At 46.7% G+C, this 17,001-nt stretch overlaps 2 protein-coding genes across 4 annotated transcripts in view; one reads left to right on the top strand and one right to left on the bottom strand.

Annotated features, from left to right (window-relative positions):
• Positions 1-7,409, top strand: part of nck1b (NCK adaptor protein 1b) — a 28,241-nt gene extending 20,832 nt beyond the window's left edge. For all 3 annotated transcript variants that reach the window (XM_079755163.1, XM_079755164.1, XM_079755165.1), the window contains 2 exons: positions 5,710-6,461; positions 6,963-7,409. In XM_079755163.1, the coding sequence (XP_079611289.1) occupies positions 5,710-6,461; positions 6,963-7,163 (953 nt within the window). In that variant the 3' untranslated portion in view covers positions 7,164-7,409. The remainder of the gene's footprint in view (positions 1-5,709; positions 6,462-6,962) is intronic.
• A 1,227-nt stretch (positions 7,410-8,636) lies between these two features.
• Positions 8,637-16,022, bottom strand: bdh1 (3-hydroxybutyrate dehydrogenase, type 1). Its single transcript, XM_079755000.1, has 5 exons — positions 15,780-16,022; positions 15,435-15,545; positions 15,113-15,254; positions 14,822-14,974; positions 8,637-13,352 (listed from the first exon to the last, which is right to left on the bottom strand). The coding sequence occupies exons 1-5, from the start codon at positions 15,990-15,992 to the stop codon at positions 12,886-12,888; spliced, it is 1,086 nt and encodes a 361-aa protein (XP_079611126.1). The 5' UTR covers positions 15,993-16,022; the 3' UTR covers positions 8,637-12,885.
• Between the last annotated feature and the right edge of the window lie 979 nt (positions 16,023-17,001).

The following is a 17,001-nucleotide window of genomic DNA, read 5'->3' as shown; positions in this document are numbered from 1 at the left end:
GAACTAACTACTACCCAGAAATTTAATATTTCTGTATTTCCGAACATACAAAGGCACACATGGCTCCCTGTATTCTTCTCTTTAAAAAGGATATCCATTCTGGTTGTTAGTCCAGGCCGATGGATTACGACAGCGGCAGTAGTGTGTTACTCAGTTACAAACGGGGGCGGTGGGTTTTATTCAGGAGGTCTTTGCTGTGGTTTGTATTTCTAATGCCTCCTCACGGTATGCCAAACATCACTGATGAGGCGGACTTGACCTCAAAGAAGCTACGATGTGAAAGCTGTACGATCCTACATAGCCCTCGATCAGTGGAACCGGTTTTTATTCTTGAACAGACACATTTACAATATAAGACAAACTAATGTAGATCATGAAAAGAAATGAATTAGTAAATGTAGCATTATGGCTTGTAATTATTTCAAAATGAGTGTTCCTTTGTGCAGTCCGTCTTGTTTTCCATCTTATGTTTTCCATTGATTAATGTTGATTAGTTTCCCGCTGGCCATGGCCTTCTTACCTGAGTCTTATGGGTGCGCTGGCACTCTTGGCTCACCCACTGCACGTGTTTATACATTTTTTTCACTTGCATACGAGGCCCGCAAAATAACTTGATAGCGGTGGACCTTAAGTCAAAGGTTGGGAACTACGGGCCTAGCCTAGCCTAGCATGACTCGTTGTTTCTCCAAATGTAGGCCAAACGGTCCTAGCCTGCACCTACCCTACTATGACCTACTAATTTAGCCTCGCTGTCTATCTTTGTCATGGGGGTGGTTCTGTGGACGGTATACGGGTCTATATTTTAAACTATAAATACTCAAAAGCATGCGGGAGTTCACGTGCGCTGCTTTGCGACCGGGATACACGCGGTAAGAAATCAGCTAAGTGTGTGTAGGGTCTGCCTCACAACCGGGCCTCTGTGATACCGTTGGGGCCCCAGCGTCCCTCCTCTCTGTGTGCCCTCACTGTATTTGCCTGCCTCTGTACCCAACCCCCCCCGCAAGCGTGGGTTGTACTGCTTACTTAATGCAAATCGTATTGTGTCACTGAAACAAAGGAACATCAGATTGTCTGTTGGAAAGATAAGAGCTAGTACCTCGTGTCACTTTATGGTGTGTGCGACCCCCCGACCATTTGTTTGGAACTAACTAGGTCATTTCAAGCAGTGAGCACAAGCCTGTATCCCGGGGCTCGCGGCTGTAGAATCAAGTTTATTTTTCATTTCCCCCCCCTCCCCAGTTGCGTGCGTTGGTAGTTTTGGCCCTTGTCTAAATAAGCGACATCTTTTTTTTTCTTGTCATTTGCTCAACACTTCCCGTCATTGTTTATGTTGTCTTAGAACAGGACTGTTTATGAAGGTGTGCGCTCAATAGAGTGACTCTTTCATATTGTGGGTGTTTGTTTCTGGTTATACTTGCAAGGATTTGTTTACACTTGTGAGATGCATGCTGATGTGCACACGTGATGTCTCCAATGGATTTTATATATCTTGTGCAGGTTTTTTTTTTCTCCACCATTTATTCTATGTTGTATTGTCGTGTGTGTGTGTGTGTGTGTGTGTGTGTGTGTGTGTGTGTGTGTGTGTGTGTGTGTGTGTGTGTGTGTGTGTGTGTGTGTGTGTGTGTGTGTGTGTGTGTGTGTGTGTGTGTGTTCGTAGTTTGTAGTTAGCATGGCGAGGTGCTATAACTGGAGCTGGAAGGCAGACATCTGCCACAGCGGCCCATCTGCACTCTGTACTTAAGAACAGTCTGTAATGATAGGCCTGCACCTGAGAGCCCTTTGACTCACTGCCTTGCTCCACTACTAGGGCAGTTGTCTACGCTCCAAGTGACTCCCAGACACCTATTTTGTGTGTGTGTGTGTGTGTGTGTGTGTGTGTGTGTGTGTGTGTGTGTGTGTGTGTGTGTCCATAAGTCATATTCTTCCTCGCTGTGACACGAAGACTATGACATAATCCTCAAAAGTGCGGTGATTGGGACAACTCCCCTCTCCCTGTGCAATTTCCCCCAGCTGAGTTTGATTATGCAAGCGCTATCATCCGCACACGCAATATGCAGGAGATATATTCTGTTTAACGGCGGACTGGGGCCGCTGTTGGCCCGTTGCGATGTCAAGGCCGTGGCACCGGCTTTCCTGTTGCCTTCGTAGCCGCTAGGTGTGGCCACGAGGGCTTGTATTTATAACCATACGATAACAAGCGTTTACGTCGGGCTAAATGCGGTGTGTTGTTTGCGGTGTGCGCTTAGCACATTAGCCCGCTAAGCCTGTGGCCAGTAATGTTTGGATAAAGGGGATGTAGCACTCGGTGTAGTTCTCGGTGTGCTAGCCGGGTCTAGGGTTTTATACATCGCTAAGCAGGCTGGGCTGCCAAGTTGGAATTCCTGTCCAGTAAGACCAGGACTACAGGCCTGCCAATGTTGAGCTCCAAGGTTTCCATCGTCCAGAGAGGGAGAGAGAGGAAGAGAGAGGGGGGGGGGGGGAGGAGGAAGGAAGAAGAGTCTTTGGTAATCCCCTCCAAGCCAACCGCTGGTCAGACGCGGTTTGAGTTGCTGTAATTAGTTTCACACTAATGGTGAAACTGGTTGGTGCTGCATCATGTGTTTTCAGTCCACATTGGTGTAACTTTGGTGCTTTTATTATAATGAAATCATAGGGGTTGGATGAGCTTATGGCTATGACCTCCTTTTAGATGTTTGTTTTTGTGCTGTAAACCAAATCTGCGCTGTTGTGTTGGAACGTTGTGCGTTATTAGATTAAGCCGCTGGCCGTCACGTTATCACACTGCACGGTGAAGCCACTTAACCTCTGTTGATACATTGTTGATCAATAAGCTCTCACAGAATGTATAAAGTAGCCATCCTTTGATTTCAAAAAGGTGAGCTTATTCCCACAGAAACCCATCCATTCAACACCCCTTTTCTTCACTATTGTTACTCATACTGCTGCTGTTGGCAGATGCTTTAATCCAAAATGACTTGTTAGTAATACTTCTACTGTTAGCAGACGCTTTAATCCAAAATGACTTGTTACTAATACTGCTGCTGTTAGCAGATGTTTTAATCCAAAATGACTAGTTACTAATACTACTACTACTATTGATAGATGCTTTAATCCAAAATGACTTATTACTAATAGTACTGCTATTAGCAGATGCTATTAACCAAAATGACTTTCAACTGAATACACGGTTCATTTGAGGGGCATTTAGAGGTTAGAAGTCTTTCTCAAGGATGCCTAGAAGCTAAGGTGTGTAGATTAGGGCTCTAACCCGGTACATTTTCGCCCCGGGAGTCAGAAAACCCATGACACTTATAACACACCCTTTTTCTGTTAACTCATAGCCGTCATAATAAAACCCAGTGGACCTAGTTTAATCTTGCATTTTGCTTTGCGAGTATACTCTTGAGTATGAGCAATTTATAAGAGTTCAACTACTTTCCTCCTATTTATATAGAGTTGTCAGTTCTCCTATAAACAACCACTTTGTGGCAACGCTCTTGTAGACTTGGTGGATGGAGGATGTTTTTTACGCTAGGGCAGTGTGACAATCGGAACACAAAATATGATTGATTGGTAATGCAAGGCTATATGTAGCCCAAAGCCAGGTGGTGGTGTTCAAAAGGATGGTTCAGTTTGGCCACCTATTGTGTAAATGATATGCTGCTAATGCTAGCTCTTCTTCGTTCATTCATCCTCGTCCTCCTTAATTATGTGTTATTCCAGTTCACTCTGACAGATCCATTGTCATCCTGGCTGAGGGTAAGGTTAGGTTTAAGGAAAGAATGTTGGAGCATTTGGCCTAGATGGCCTATATTTGTGTGTTGGTCTCGGTATAACGTCGGGAGCTCAGAGAAGTGCTGCTTGAGGAAGGAGTGATGGAGGGAAGGCGTTGGACGTCATGGACGGCGTTTGGCAGAGGCGGGTGTCCTGGCTGTGCTGCAGCAGGTCAGGGCAGTCCGCACCGGGGGATAGGTGGCGATGATGGAGGACCTGCCTGCCCCGCGGAGCGCACTAGCCCGCAATAACCGCTCCCCGCCGAATGAGTTTGTGGTCCGCTTGATAAAGATCCGTTTAGGGAAAACCAGCCGCAGTAAGCTAGTTTAGAAAGTATCCCCGTTCGTGTGCTAGCTTTAGCCATAGCTCTGCCTAGCCTTGTGGAAACTGCTGGTTATGCGCAAAGCGCACATGGGCAGAGTGCGTGTAAGTAGACAGACAGGTAGGCCATCCAGTCATTTAATTCCTCGTACTGAAATGATAGGACGGGTTTTTTTTAAGTCCTGCGAAAGCAACGGATAACACCTTTCAGATTGTTCTTTGTCAGAGGTTTTGATTTCTTTATTGTTGTCGATAGGTGAAGAGAATTTAAACCAATATGACATGCTCCTAAAACAAATTGCAGACCGTTGCTTGTAAGTGTTAGGCCTTAAGATTAACACATTGACAATGCATGCTGTTAGTTGGGTAGCTGGTGGCTGGCTCCACCAATCAAATAACACCCTTACAATCTCTGTTTAGTTGGTTCGTCATAATTTCCACTTTAAAACATGTGAACTAGTATTTGCGTGTGTGGGTGTGTGTGGTAGGTCTGGTATTCATTTCTACATTGCTTTTAGGCTAATGTCTATCCCCTGAACAACTCTTACCCAGTGGGCCTTGACACTTTTGAGTTGTTAAAATGGCTAAATGGATGATGTAAAATGCCCTTTAGCCTTAGCATGCACTGTTAGGACACATGGAAACTGTACCCTTTCAAATGGTTAGCTTTTTACAAAGATTAAATATGAGTTTGTCAGGACAGGTTTCAAACTCACCCAAGACCTCTTCACACGTGCAGAAGGCACCAGGACTAGTCCTAATCCCTAAGAATGTGTTTGGCGGGTTTAATTTAGGGGGCGGGTGTCGAGGGCTGGTGACTGTTGGGTGGAGAGAGAAGAGGTGTTTAATCCCACCATTCATCTCCCACACCACACCTCTCCTCTAGATTTCACCTTTTATCCTCCTTCTCACTCCCTTCTTTGAATCTGGCATTTATTTTGGGGTTTGCCTCGTTTGTGTGTGGCAATTGTTTGGCTGTCAAGACTTGTTTAACAGGGAATAGGTGTCACAGATTTGAGCACTAAGGAGCTCGGTGTGGTAAAACGTATTTAGATTTGACCCAAACCGAAGAGCTCTTTCACACTGTGGTGAGTTGTCCGTACGGCCCTTACCTTTTCAAGCCGTTTCCATCCAGACATCCCATTGGTTTTTTGACCGATGATCTTGGAGCATCTTAGACAAATGGGGATCAGTGTTTTCTGTGTTGTTTTTTTTTTTTTTTTTTTAACATGGAACGTTTAAGAGCGTTGTTGTGAATCCACTAAATGCGTGTTTAGAAAATGCACAAGTGGCCGTGTAGTCATGTGACACCTGACCACCCCCAGCCCGTCTCCTGCTTAGCCATCCCTCCCACCCCTCCTACTTATTGTGTGTTGTACGTCCTGGCACTTAATGTACGCACTTGTTTTATGTTGTACCTGGTTGTAGTACTTGGTTTTGTAGCATCTCCTAGCTATCTTTGTTGTATACAAGGTTATGGGTTAACCTAGTGGTTGTTACTGCTCTGCACTTGGTTCTATGAGCATCCTTCCTGTACCGACAGCCTTATATTCGTCGCTTTGGATGAAACCGTCTGCTAAACCCCTTACATGTAAATGTCTCCGCCCCGCTCAGGAATCGGCAAGGTGAAGAGCAGGAAGGGCGGCATGCGGGACACGGCGTCCAACGCCGAGGCGGACATGTACGCGGACAACGGCGAGCGGCTGTACGACCTGAACCTGCCGGCGCTGGTGAAGTTCAGCTACGCGGCGGAGCGGGAGGACGAGCTGTCCCTGGTGAAGGGCACGCGGGTGGTGGTGATGGAGAAGTGCAGCGACGGCTGGTGGCGCGGCAGCTACAGCGGCCACTCGGGCTGGTTCCCCTCCAACTACGTGACGGAGGACATGGACGGCACGGCGGCGGGCGCGGGCGGCGCCGACCCGGCCGGCTCGCTGACGGAGAAGCTGGCGGCGGCGGTGGTGCACAGCGGCGCCAACGGCAGCCGCGTGCTGCACGCCGTGCAGGCGCTCTACCCCTTCAGCTCGGTCAACGACGAGGAGCTCAACTTCGACAAGGGCGAGGTGATGGAGGTGGTGGAGAAGCCGGAGAACGACCCCGAGTGGTGGAAGTGCCGCAAGGCGGACGGGCAGCTCGGTCTGGTGCCCAAGAACTACGTGACCGTGCTGGACGCCGCCGCCCACAACGCGGCGTCGGCGGGGCCGGCGGGGCCGCCCACGCCCGACTGCGACTACATCTCGCCGTCAGGCAGCGGGCGCTTCGCGGGGAAGGAGTGGTACTACGGCCGCGTGACGCGCCACCAGGCCGAGGTGGCCCTCAACCAGCGGGGCAGCGAGGGCGACTTCCTCATCAGAGACAGCGAGTCGTCTGTGAGTGGTACCGGAAAGGGACTTGATGCATGGGGGGAAATGTTTTGTAAAGATGAATTACTATCCAGAACTGTGTGTGTGTGTGTGTGTCCCCAATAAATGGTGTTTGTGTGGGTGTCCCCAATAAGTGGTGTTTGTGTGGGTGTCCCCTATTAGTGGTGTGTGTGTGTGTGGGTGTCCCCAATAAGTGTTGTGTGTGTGTGTGGTTCCCCAATAAGTGTTGTGTGTGTATGTGTGTCCCCTATAATTGTGTGTGTTGCCCCAATAAGTGTGTGTGTGTTTTTGTTTCCCCAATAAGTGGTGTGTGTGTGTGTGTGTGTGTGTGTGTGGTTCCCCAATAAGTGTTGTGTGTGTGTGTCTGTTTGTGTTTGTCCCCAATATTTGTGTGTGTGTGTTTATGTGTCCCCAATAAGTGTTGTAGCAATGAGGGATGGGTTAACCTCTCTAGATGATAAACAGTCTCACTCTATCTCATAATGGCTTTCTTCCCCCCGTCCTCAGCCGAACGACTTCTCCATCTCGCTGAAGGCGCAGAGCAAGAACAAGCACTTCAAGGTGCAGCTGAAGGAGAGCCTGTACTGCATCGGCCAGCGCAAGTTCAGCTCCATGGAGGAGCTGGTGGAACACTACAAAAAGGCCCCCATCTTCACCAGCGAGCAGGGGGATAAACTGTATCTGGTCAAGGCCCTCGCCGCCTCCTGATCTCTCTCACACACACACACACACACACACACACACACACGCGCACCCATGCATACATACAAACACACGCACACGCCGTACTACATTGTTACATTTCACTAATGCATGCAGACACCTTTCCACACAGAAAAGAGGACATGCATTCGAACTTGTAAAGCCCCAACGACTTTCCGCGTCCTCTTGACTTTTAATGCTGGGAATTCGGAGCATTCCAAGAGACGGGCGCAGAGCACGGGGGAGACGCACGGAGAGACTGGGTGAGGGGGGAGGGGCGGGGGAGGGAGGGAGGGAGATTATGGACAGAAAATGGACTCCCTAAACCAAGGTTTGGATTTTAAGACCGCTGGTGGTCTTTGGACCGTTCTTAAAGATCCAGGATGTATTTCTAGGGGATCTCGCCGGTCGCCAAGGAAAATCTCCACCCTTTTGTCGTCGACAAGATCTTAGTTTATTTTTTTTTATTTTTTTTTTTTATAATATATATTCTTTTTAATTGTTTCTTTTAAAAAAATGTGATGATTTTAACTCTCAACTGTCCCATTCTCCCAACAATGATAAGACTTGAGACCTTTTCCCCTTCAGATGCTGGAGGTCCGGAGTCTTCATGTTTTTAGTTTAAAAACGTTTCACGTCATTTTTCATCTGTTCTTTTGCGTTTTTTTGTGTCCGTCTACAGTGATTCTTCTTCATGACATGCTACGTTGTGGACGCCATCCCTCCGCAACTTTTTGCTAACTGCTAATTATGAATAAAATAATTAAGTGACCAAAGTATATTTATTGATACAGTCCAATCAGAAACGCAACCCCCCCCCCCCTAATGATTGACCTTTTTGGATCAAAACGATGACGCACTGTCGTGTCGCGAATGGAAGACACCGGTCCGTGAACATGAAGCCTCGCCGTCCTCCAGGTTCCACCTGTGTCTCCTGTCACACGTCGAACCATTTGTTACGTATCGCCAAGACCTGAGCACCTCTCACGTATTGCTGGCTCCTTATCTTTTTGAATGTTTTTCTACGCTGTCACTGCACAGTACACACTGCTCACCCCCCCCTCCACCAAACGGAAGTCCCCTTTCCATTTAAAGAGAAAACGGATCTGAAAGCGTTAAATGTCCCGAAGCAAGCCAGCGTAGATCGTGCCGTGGCGACGCGCCATGGAAATGACCGACAGAGTGATTGACAGCCCCGGAGTGGGCTGGAGGGAGGGCGATTTCTGGATTAAAAGGATTAGATTATTATAATTATTTTATGGTTCCTCCTTTTTGAGTTTTCAAGATCTTGTCGCTCTTCTTGGTTCTCCTGCTTCCGGGCATGATAGACAGAAGACTTTGTCCCACCCTCCATCTGCTTCAACCCACCCACCCAGTCAAGGTGTAAGGGGAGGCCTCTGTCCACAGTGATGTCACTGCTGACCAATCAGAGCCTTAAGGGGGGGAGGAGGAGGAGGAGGAGGAGGCGGGGAAGGGAGGGGAAGAGGAGTAAGATGACGGGTCACCCTGAGGTCACGTTTGTGTGAGTGTACATCAAGCTATGGACAAGCGTGTCTGACCATACCATAATCTCCTGTGTGTTTCTATGGTGAAGCCGTTTATGAGTTGAGCAGCAGAAAGAAAAGCTGATTGTATAACTGTGCCTCTCTGTATCAAAAGAAGCATTCTCACTATTCTGTTTTTATTTTTTTTTGCTGTGTTGTGGATGGATGGGCCCTGTTGATTGTTGCGGTTCAGATTTGGAAGAATCAGGGGAATAACAATATTGCATTGTAGTACAATGCTGTACGCCAAGCGAGTCTTGCTGCCCCAGAAGTTGGGATCACGTCTGTTTTAGTTGTTTGGGCTCTTGTCAGGTTAGAATGCCGTTAAGCGGGCTGGAAATAGGGTGAAGTCTCTTAGGTAGGACTTCTTTATGTGTGAGAATGGACCACAGAGAGGCGGGGCCACCAGGGACCTACAGTGAGGTGGATTTAGAGAGCACGTCCAGAAGGCCCGGGAGAGCCACCACTGGGGACGTCATGATTCGTTGGCCAGCTGTATCGCTCGGTTGGATAAGAGCTCGGCACCAGAAGAGGGTTTTCCGGAATGAGGAATGGAAAAATGATCCTTCAAAACAAAAGCGCAGGTTTTTGGAGGCTCTTCTTATTCCACAGGGTACAGTTACCAGAGCTCTGACCTCAGTGAACAGGGTGGAGTACTGCCTCTGCTTATGCATCATGTATCTGAGATGGAAATTAAGTTGTGACTTTTCTTTCTCCAGGATTTTAGTATTTATTTTTTGGGTGATTGGGGGTTCAAAGACAAAAGTAAACAAAACTGAACATTTTGCTCAAGTAAACTCAAAACGATTTCATGACTTGGATTTCACTGCATCTACTGGTAAAATAATCAACATTTGTGCACGATAACTTTGGTTGCTCTGGGGAAAGATCAAATTGGATTTGTTTTTCCTGTGGTACTATTTTACCTCTTCCAGAAATCTGAGAAATATGGGACGTTGGAAACTTTCGCTACAAACTTTAGAGATATCAAGTCTCTTTCCGAAGGAAGGCTTTTCCCACTAATCGGTATCAGTAATCTAGACGCAAATGTGTAAACCAGACATTTGCATGAAGATTACAGATACCGCATGAAGATTACAGATGCAGTCTCCTATCTGATTTTGCAAAGCTGGATGCTACATAGGTGTCGTAAGAATAAATGATATGTTTGGCACCATCCATAATATTCCAACTGCTTTCAATTTGGGAACCCTTAATTCAGGAGAAAATAACATGTTTGATAGATCCTGATCCTGGCCTGGGTGTGGTCCAGCCTTTGTCCCGGCGGTTGGTTGGTCTTCCAAACCACCGGACCATGCCGTTAATGAAATGGTATTCCACCAGGGTGATTGTCAAAAGTAGTTTACAGCGACCGCTCAGGTTAAGGGGCTGCAGTCGGCCTCGCCTCGCCTGAACTTTCACCTTTTAACCTCCGCTTGCAATATCAGTGTAATTACTAGGCAAGACACAATATGTCCTGGTTGAAAGGATTCGCTAGGAGTTAATGTGAAAAACGAATTAAAGTGCCTTCATAGCTAACTGTCAACCAAAGGTTTGGTGTTCCTTTTTGTCAGTGTGCTTCTAGTACCCCACCCCTTTGCTCTCAATTCAATTCACTTTCCTCTACTGGCAGGAACAATGAAACACTATCGCCAAAGCTTTTCTCTATCTACTCCCTCTTCTCTCTTCACTGCAGTGTGTACGTGGTCAGCGGTTTTGCATGCACGTCAACTGATTCAGATTAGCGCGCGCTGGGTGGAGGCGATGCTCGCAACGCGTCCTCGGTACGGTGAGATCGCGTCCCCTTATCGGTGTGAGGGGGAAGGATTTCCAGCGGGGAGTGGGGGCATTGCAGAAGTGGCGTTCTATTCGTACGTGATGCATAAAATGCCCATGTTATATGGTATCAAGTGACCTTACTGTAGTTCATTTCATTACACACGGCCCTGTGATGTAAACAGGGGTGTGTGTGTGTGTGTGTGTGTGTGTGTGAGAAAGATTCCCTGTTTCCATTTAGATGTCGGCCCTTAGCTTGATGTCTGCCTCAAACCCCACTTGCCCTCCCGAATCATAAAGGCAAGGACAATTTCTTTATCTCCAAATGCAATCACATGTCAAACGTTCTATGTTTCTAAGACGCAGGCGTGGTATTGAGTCAAAACGTCCCCAGTGCATTCGACATTTTTCTGCAGTTGAGTCACTTCAGATATGACTTCAGCGATTTCGTGAATCGTAAGCCATCTTCCTGAACACGCTTGGTTTGACGAGCACCTCGCATCAATGCTCATTCCCACGATACCTTTCACCATGGTAGTAGGCGCCACGAGCGGCGCCTCTGATCTGTTACAGCCCTTAACGCGTTCAGTCTCTTAACACTGTTTAGGCCACCTCCAGTTCTCTGTCAAGTATTAAGTGCATTTGGAAAACGGCATCCTGCCCGTTTGTCTGAACTACCCCAGTGCAGAACGAGTGAGCTTGATGATAAAAAAAAATAAACACAAGACAGCAACAATATATGTCAACTCGGTGCTTTTTGTCCGTGCTGCTTTTTATGTCGTCTATGGTGTTCTTTGTCACACAAAGGTTTAGTTCTGTGAGCGGAGAGGACAGGAGCGTCCCGGGGGGATACGAGTGTGCTGTGAAGTATAATGTAAAGCTCTTAATACTGTTTAATAGAGGTGGAAATCATCTTCACATGTAATAAATTAGCAGAGTTTATTAGACTGTTCAAAGGAAGTAATAAACTACGTAAAATGATCATGTCCTCTGTGTTGAGTTTTTTCCAATTTTTTTTTTCTACAGTTTTGGATACTTGGCCGTATTAAAATGTTTTATTCATCAATACAAATCACTTCTTTGATAGGACATTAAAGACCGAGCTGATGGTTTTGGAAGGATTTCAATTGAGTACACTGATCTGAAAATGACAACGATGGCGATTGAATCCATGTGATTATGCTTAATCTTCTGTGTCTACTTTCAGTAGACACATGGGTATTAAAATAAATTAGGTATTCATTTGAAAATAGTTGCATGAAACCTAATTTGGGAAAGACTTAATGCTATTGAAATGCATTGGCTATTTTGAAAAGTCGGGTTGCACGCAAAAGTCGGCTGATATCAAAAACATACTCCTCAATACCATGACGTTAATGTTAAACATCTGGTTCTGGCATTACTGTTTTCTGCACATGAAACATTTGCAAAATTATGCTTAACTGACATGATAGGTATATTTTGACATTCATTCTTAATGAAATCATTGCAGCACCTACAGGCAATATCTAGTAGAATATCACAATTGTACTCTAGTACTTACAAGATAAAGTGCCTCTCTATCTGTTAACATGGTGATCCTCAGCAGGGCTGTGAATGATGAGGAGCCAACAGATCGCCAACACAAAGGCCACAATGTTACGTGATACTTTGACACCCCCTGGTGGCTTCAAGTGGTACTACATCCAAGGCTAACAAGATTGTATCTAATGCCCCAAAAAAATACAACAATATTTTTCGCTACATCTGAATAGACATATTTAAGTCTCATACATTTTTCCAGTCATAACTATGGCTTCCATGGAATGATGAAACTCCACGTGCAGCGGGGGAAAAAAACGAAATTGCTAAAGTAACAAACGGGATCCTATGGAACGCGTTAGACAAAGGCTGCTTCTGTTTCCATTACATAACGAGGGTCCCTGGCAGGGTCTGCCCACAGTCCTACAGCGGCCGGCCCCGGCCAGTTCCTGGAGCGGGCTCCAACTGAACGGCAGGAGACTCCGCTTGAAATGCCCTGGTCTCGGCCAGAAGCTAAAAACGAAGAAAACGGCATTTCATTTCCCCCTCCCCATGCAGCAGCATACCATTAGCATTCAGCATCACCATCCACCCCTAAGCTCTCCTCATCCGGACTCTCAGAGCCGTACTGTTACCAAACCATAAGGCGACAACCGTGTGGAACGTAATCACCTGAATATAACGGGATATACAAACAGACAATCGAAGTGCAATTGTTGAACATTTGAGCATTTAAGGCTGTGAGTGATGTGGACTCAGGTCTGGAGGAGGACTGGCGAGTCATGGGGAGTCATGGGGAGTCTACAGACCAGTCGCACTAGAGTCCGTTCCCGCCGCTAACTACCAACGGGGGTTGTGGCGCCTCTGCCCTCTCTCCGGTGGCCATCTTAGAAGTACAGCCGGTCTGAAATGGCGCCGGGCAGGTGCGTCATGAGCTGCATGCGGATCCACCAGTGCGGCTCCATGGGGTTGTAGCGCGTGTACGGCCTCTTGGACACGATGGCGTCCGTGATGTCGTCCAGCACGGGCCTCACGTCGCGGCCTCCGGCGGTGCAGCCCGAACGCACCAGCGCAATCTGCTGGTCAAAGTGCGCCCTCCCGTAGTCCTCCTTGACGGGGGCGGGCGCCTCGCGCCACAGCTTGTTGGCCGCAGTGGACACCGTGTCACGCGCCAGGTTGCCCTTGGCGACCGCGAATCTCCCGGGCTCCACGATGGACACCTTCACCCCCCAGGGCCTCATCTCGTAGCGCAGGCAGTCGGAGAAGGCCTCCACGCCGTACTTGGAGACACAGAGCTGCGAGCGCAGGACGCAGCCCATGCGGCCGTACACCCCGGCGAGGTTCACCACACGGCCTGCGGGCAGAGAGTTGTTAGTTCTTATCAAGGCAAAGCCACTTCCTTTATGTAGCACCTATCATACACAAGGCAGACTCAAAGTGCTTCACATATAAACATTGTCATACAATAAAATAAAATAATAGATAAGTAAAAGAAAAAAAAATAGTAAAATAGATAGAAAATGAAGGCAAAGTTAAAAAGCATCTTAGAAAGTGCAATGTATTTAAGATCAGATCAACGGTCTCTCTGGTACCCACGTCGGGACTCATACCCGACCTAAAGGAACTTGGTCCTTTTTCGTGTCGTCCAACCCGGATTCTAAGAGTCTAACCCAGACAGAACTCGGGTCTCCAACCCTTCAAAGTTCATGTCTCTGGTACCCACGTCAGATCTCCAACCCGAACTAAAGGAACTTGGTCCTCTCTCTGGGACTCCAACCTGACCTAAGGAAACTTGGTCCTTTCTCTGGGACTCCAACCTGACCTAAGGAAACTTGGTCCTTTCTCTGGGACTACAACCTGACCTAAGGAAACTTGGTCCTTTCTCTGGGACTCCAACCTGACCTAAGGAAACTTGGTCCTTTCTCGGTGGCTCCTACCCAGAATCTGGGTTGGAGCCACCGAGAAAGGACCAAGCCACCGAGGAGACAGTATGAGCTGGTTAATGGACCCTTGTTTTACCACCATGTATTAGGTTCACCCGTTTTTTTTACAAGCCACTTCCAAATCAATCCACTTGACATGACATGTATGATGGACAGAACAAGTCCTAAGTCAACTGTATGTTGGACCCTACAGACTAGTAGTAAAATAAGGGCCCTTCAAGCCTTAGACCTTGCAAAGACACATGGCGAAGCTCAACAAATATATTTTTGTCACAGAAAGTTTGCTTGTTAATAAATGGGCACAGGCCGCCGTCTGTATCAAACTCCTGGATGATGAAGCACATGAACAATAAATCAGCACTAGTCAGGTATCACACTGACACACACACACACACACACACACACACACACACACACACACACACACACACACACACACACACACACACACACACACACACACACACACACACACACACACACACACACACACACACACACGTCTGAAATAAGGGTCCTTAAAAGGTTTACCAGGGCCCGGACGCCAGCACACCGGCTTTGTGTTAATCCTGAGGGCCCTAAAGCTGGCAGGCATGCAGGTCCACAGTTAAACTGTCCAGAGAGGGAATTCCTCAAACATTACTCTGAGGTTAAATTGGTTGATTTAAAGAGTACTCCTATGTATAACCACGTAGGGGTCAACTTCTCAAAACACCGCCTTTGGGAAGCAACACAACTTTTGTCGTCAAATCAAGTTAACAAATATTCATAGAGTCCACATTAATCAATCACAATAAACATGTGATTTGATAGTGCTTGGCTGGGCACTTCGGTCACCCAAACCTCTTTAAACCACAAAAACATACAAACACACACAGACCTTTGGCCCTGCGGACTAATGGCAGGAAAGCCTTGGTGACCCTGATGGTTCCCCAGAGGTTGACCTCTGACACCTGCTTGTAGGTATCCATAGACGTGAACTCTACTTCCCCAAATGTTGAAACGCCAGCGTTGTTCACCAACGCCCACAGGCCTGCAGCACAGAGAACACAAAGGTGTAGGCTACACACATGGTTTTGTCATTTTACGTCAAAATCGTTAGTTCTGGCTTAACAGCCAAGTTCCCCGTGATATATGGCGTATGCATTGCAGTCATCACTGATGGAAATACCTGTTGCTTTGTCAGCAAGACTTGCTTGGACATATGCCACAGCCTTGGTGACCTGTTCCTCACTGCGCACGTCGAGTTGCAACACTTTCATGCGGTCACACTTCAACTCCTCCAGGTCCTTCGCCCCCTCACCATCGTCGTCCTGAAGATAGGCATAGCTCATACTTTTAAAACAACCCCGAATTCCATGTCACTGTTACAGCTTCATAAATGCGTGATCGAAAATGGAAGTTCCAACTAAAGGGTATAAGCTACTAGAGGAATTCAGGCTTTCATTCATAAATATATATATTTTTTTTTAAATAAAAAACGCAACATTTACCTTTAAAAGACAGCCTGCGAACACCGTGAATCCCAGTTTGTGCAGGTGTTTAGCGAGTGCTTTGCCATAACCACTGTCGCAGCCAGTGATGAACACTGCTTTGTTTTTGACCTGGGAAAACGACAGTGGTCACCAGGGTATGTGTACACCATTCAATTGACCCAAAATACAACTTGTAAACAATGACTTCCTTTAACAACAAAGCGTACAATGCAACGGTAGTGTCAGCACTCAAAACTACAACATATCCTACTTGAAGCTCTGCAAAGTCAAGCATCCACGACCCATCACACATCACATCATGGGTAACAACATAACAAGCCATGCATCATTTAACAACCATACCTCCACCACTCCCCTAGGAACTCTAGGCATTGCCACGTATGCCACGAAAACCAAATAACTAAACACGATGCATTCCGTGACACTCCTCTCTGCAAAGCCGAAGCATCCGGCAGCTAAGTTGAGGACCGCAGGCAGCCCGAAGCCCAGAGCCAATGTCAGAAGGACCGAGAATGACACCAGGAGCACAACACGAACCACAGAAGTCGAGGCCATCTTAAGAAAATAACGTGTTTACTTTTTGCCTCTTTGTTCGCTGGTTGAGCTAGTACACGTCATGGGATTCGGAGGGACCTGCCCCGTTCCGATCACGAGGGATTTTGGCCATGGGAATTATCATAGATCTAAAACTCTTGAGTCATGACCCATGAGTGTCCATCGTGCAAAGAGAGAAGGACATCGTTGTACTCAATAAGATAATCGATCCAATCTTCCTTTAGTTGTTAAAATTGCATACACGGAACTGTGTATTGCTGATTCTTGTGGCCACTAGATGGCAGTGCAAGCCCTATACATCCAGACATGGACAGCAAGCGCACTCTACAGTGAAGTTTTATTTACACAGCTCATAAACGCATGTCAAATCCCAACCCAGATAAACTCAGTCTAAGGTTTGTTCAGGATTGTTTCAAATAGTCTGTTAACCAAATACACATTTTTTTAATGAAATCAAGCTATTAAACACAAATAAAAGCTCTTCAATCATTCCTTTTAATGTGTTTTTATTCTGTTGGTGACAAGAGCCATGGAGACAAACATTTGGAGCAACACAGTAGTGAGTGAACGCGTTTGGCTAAAAGACCAGTGACAAGGTTGTGGTTGTTGACAAGGGAGAGAGCAACGCTGGCAGACAGCCTGCCGGGGTTAGCAGAGAGCAAGCACTGCAGTGTAAGGCACTTGGATCTTGTGGATTAAGGGAAGACACCTAGCAGATTTTCAAAAGCAGGGCCATGCAAAAGTTGGCCTTCATTCTTTAAAGATGCAAGTTTGTAAACGTTTGTCCCCACAGAGTGTAGGATTCAAGGAATTTGAAGTCCAATATACAAAAAAGGTGTAAATCGTTACGGACTGAATATTAAAACAAAAACAAATAAATTTAATATACAAACATACGTTGAGCCCACAAACAAAACCAGACCCAAGTCTTTTACCCACAGTCCAGCCATTGTTATTCATACAAAAGGATCAGCACCCTACAACAAATATCGATATGATCGTGAAAATG

Source organism: Pollachius pollachius (genome assembly GCF_949987615.1).
Source record: "Pollachius pollachius genome assembly, chromosome: 17".
Classification (NCBI taxonomy): domain Eukaryota; kingdom Metazoa; phylum Chordata; class Actinopteri; order Gadiformes; family Gadidae; genus Pollachius; species Pollachius pollachius.
This window is presented reverse-complemented; position numbering and strand designations above follow the sequence as displayed.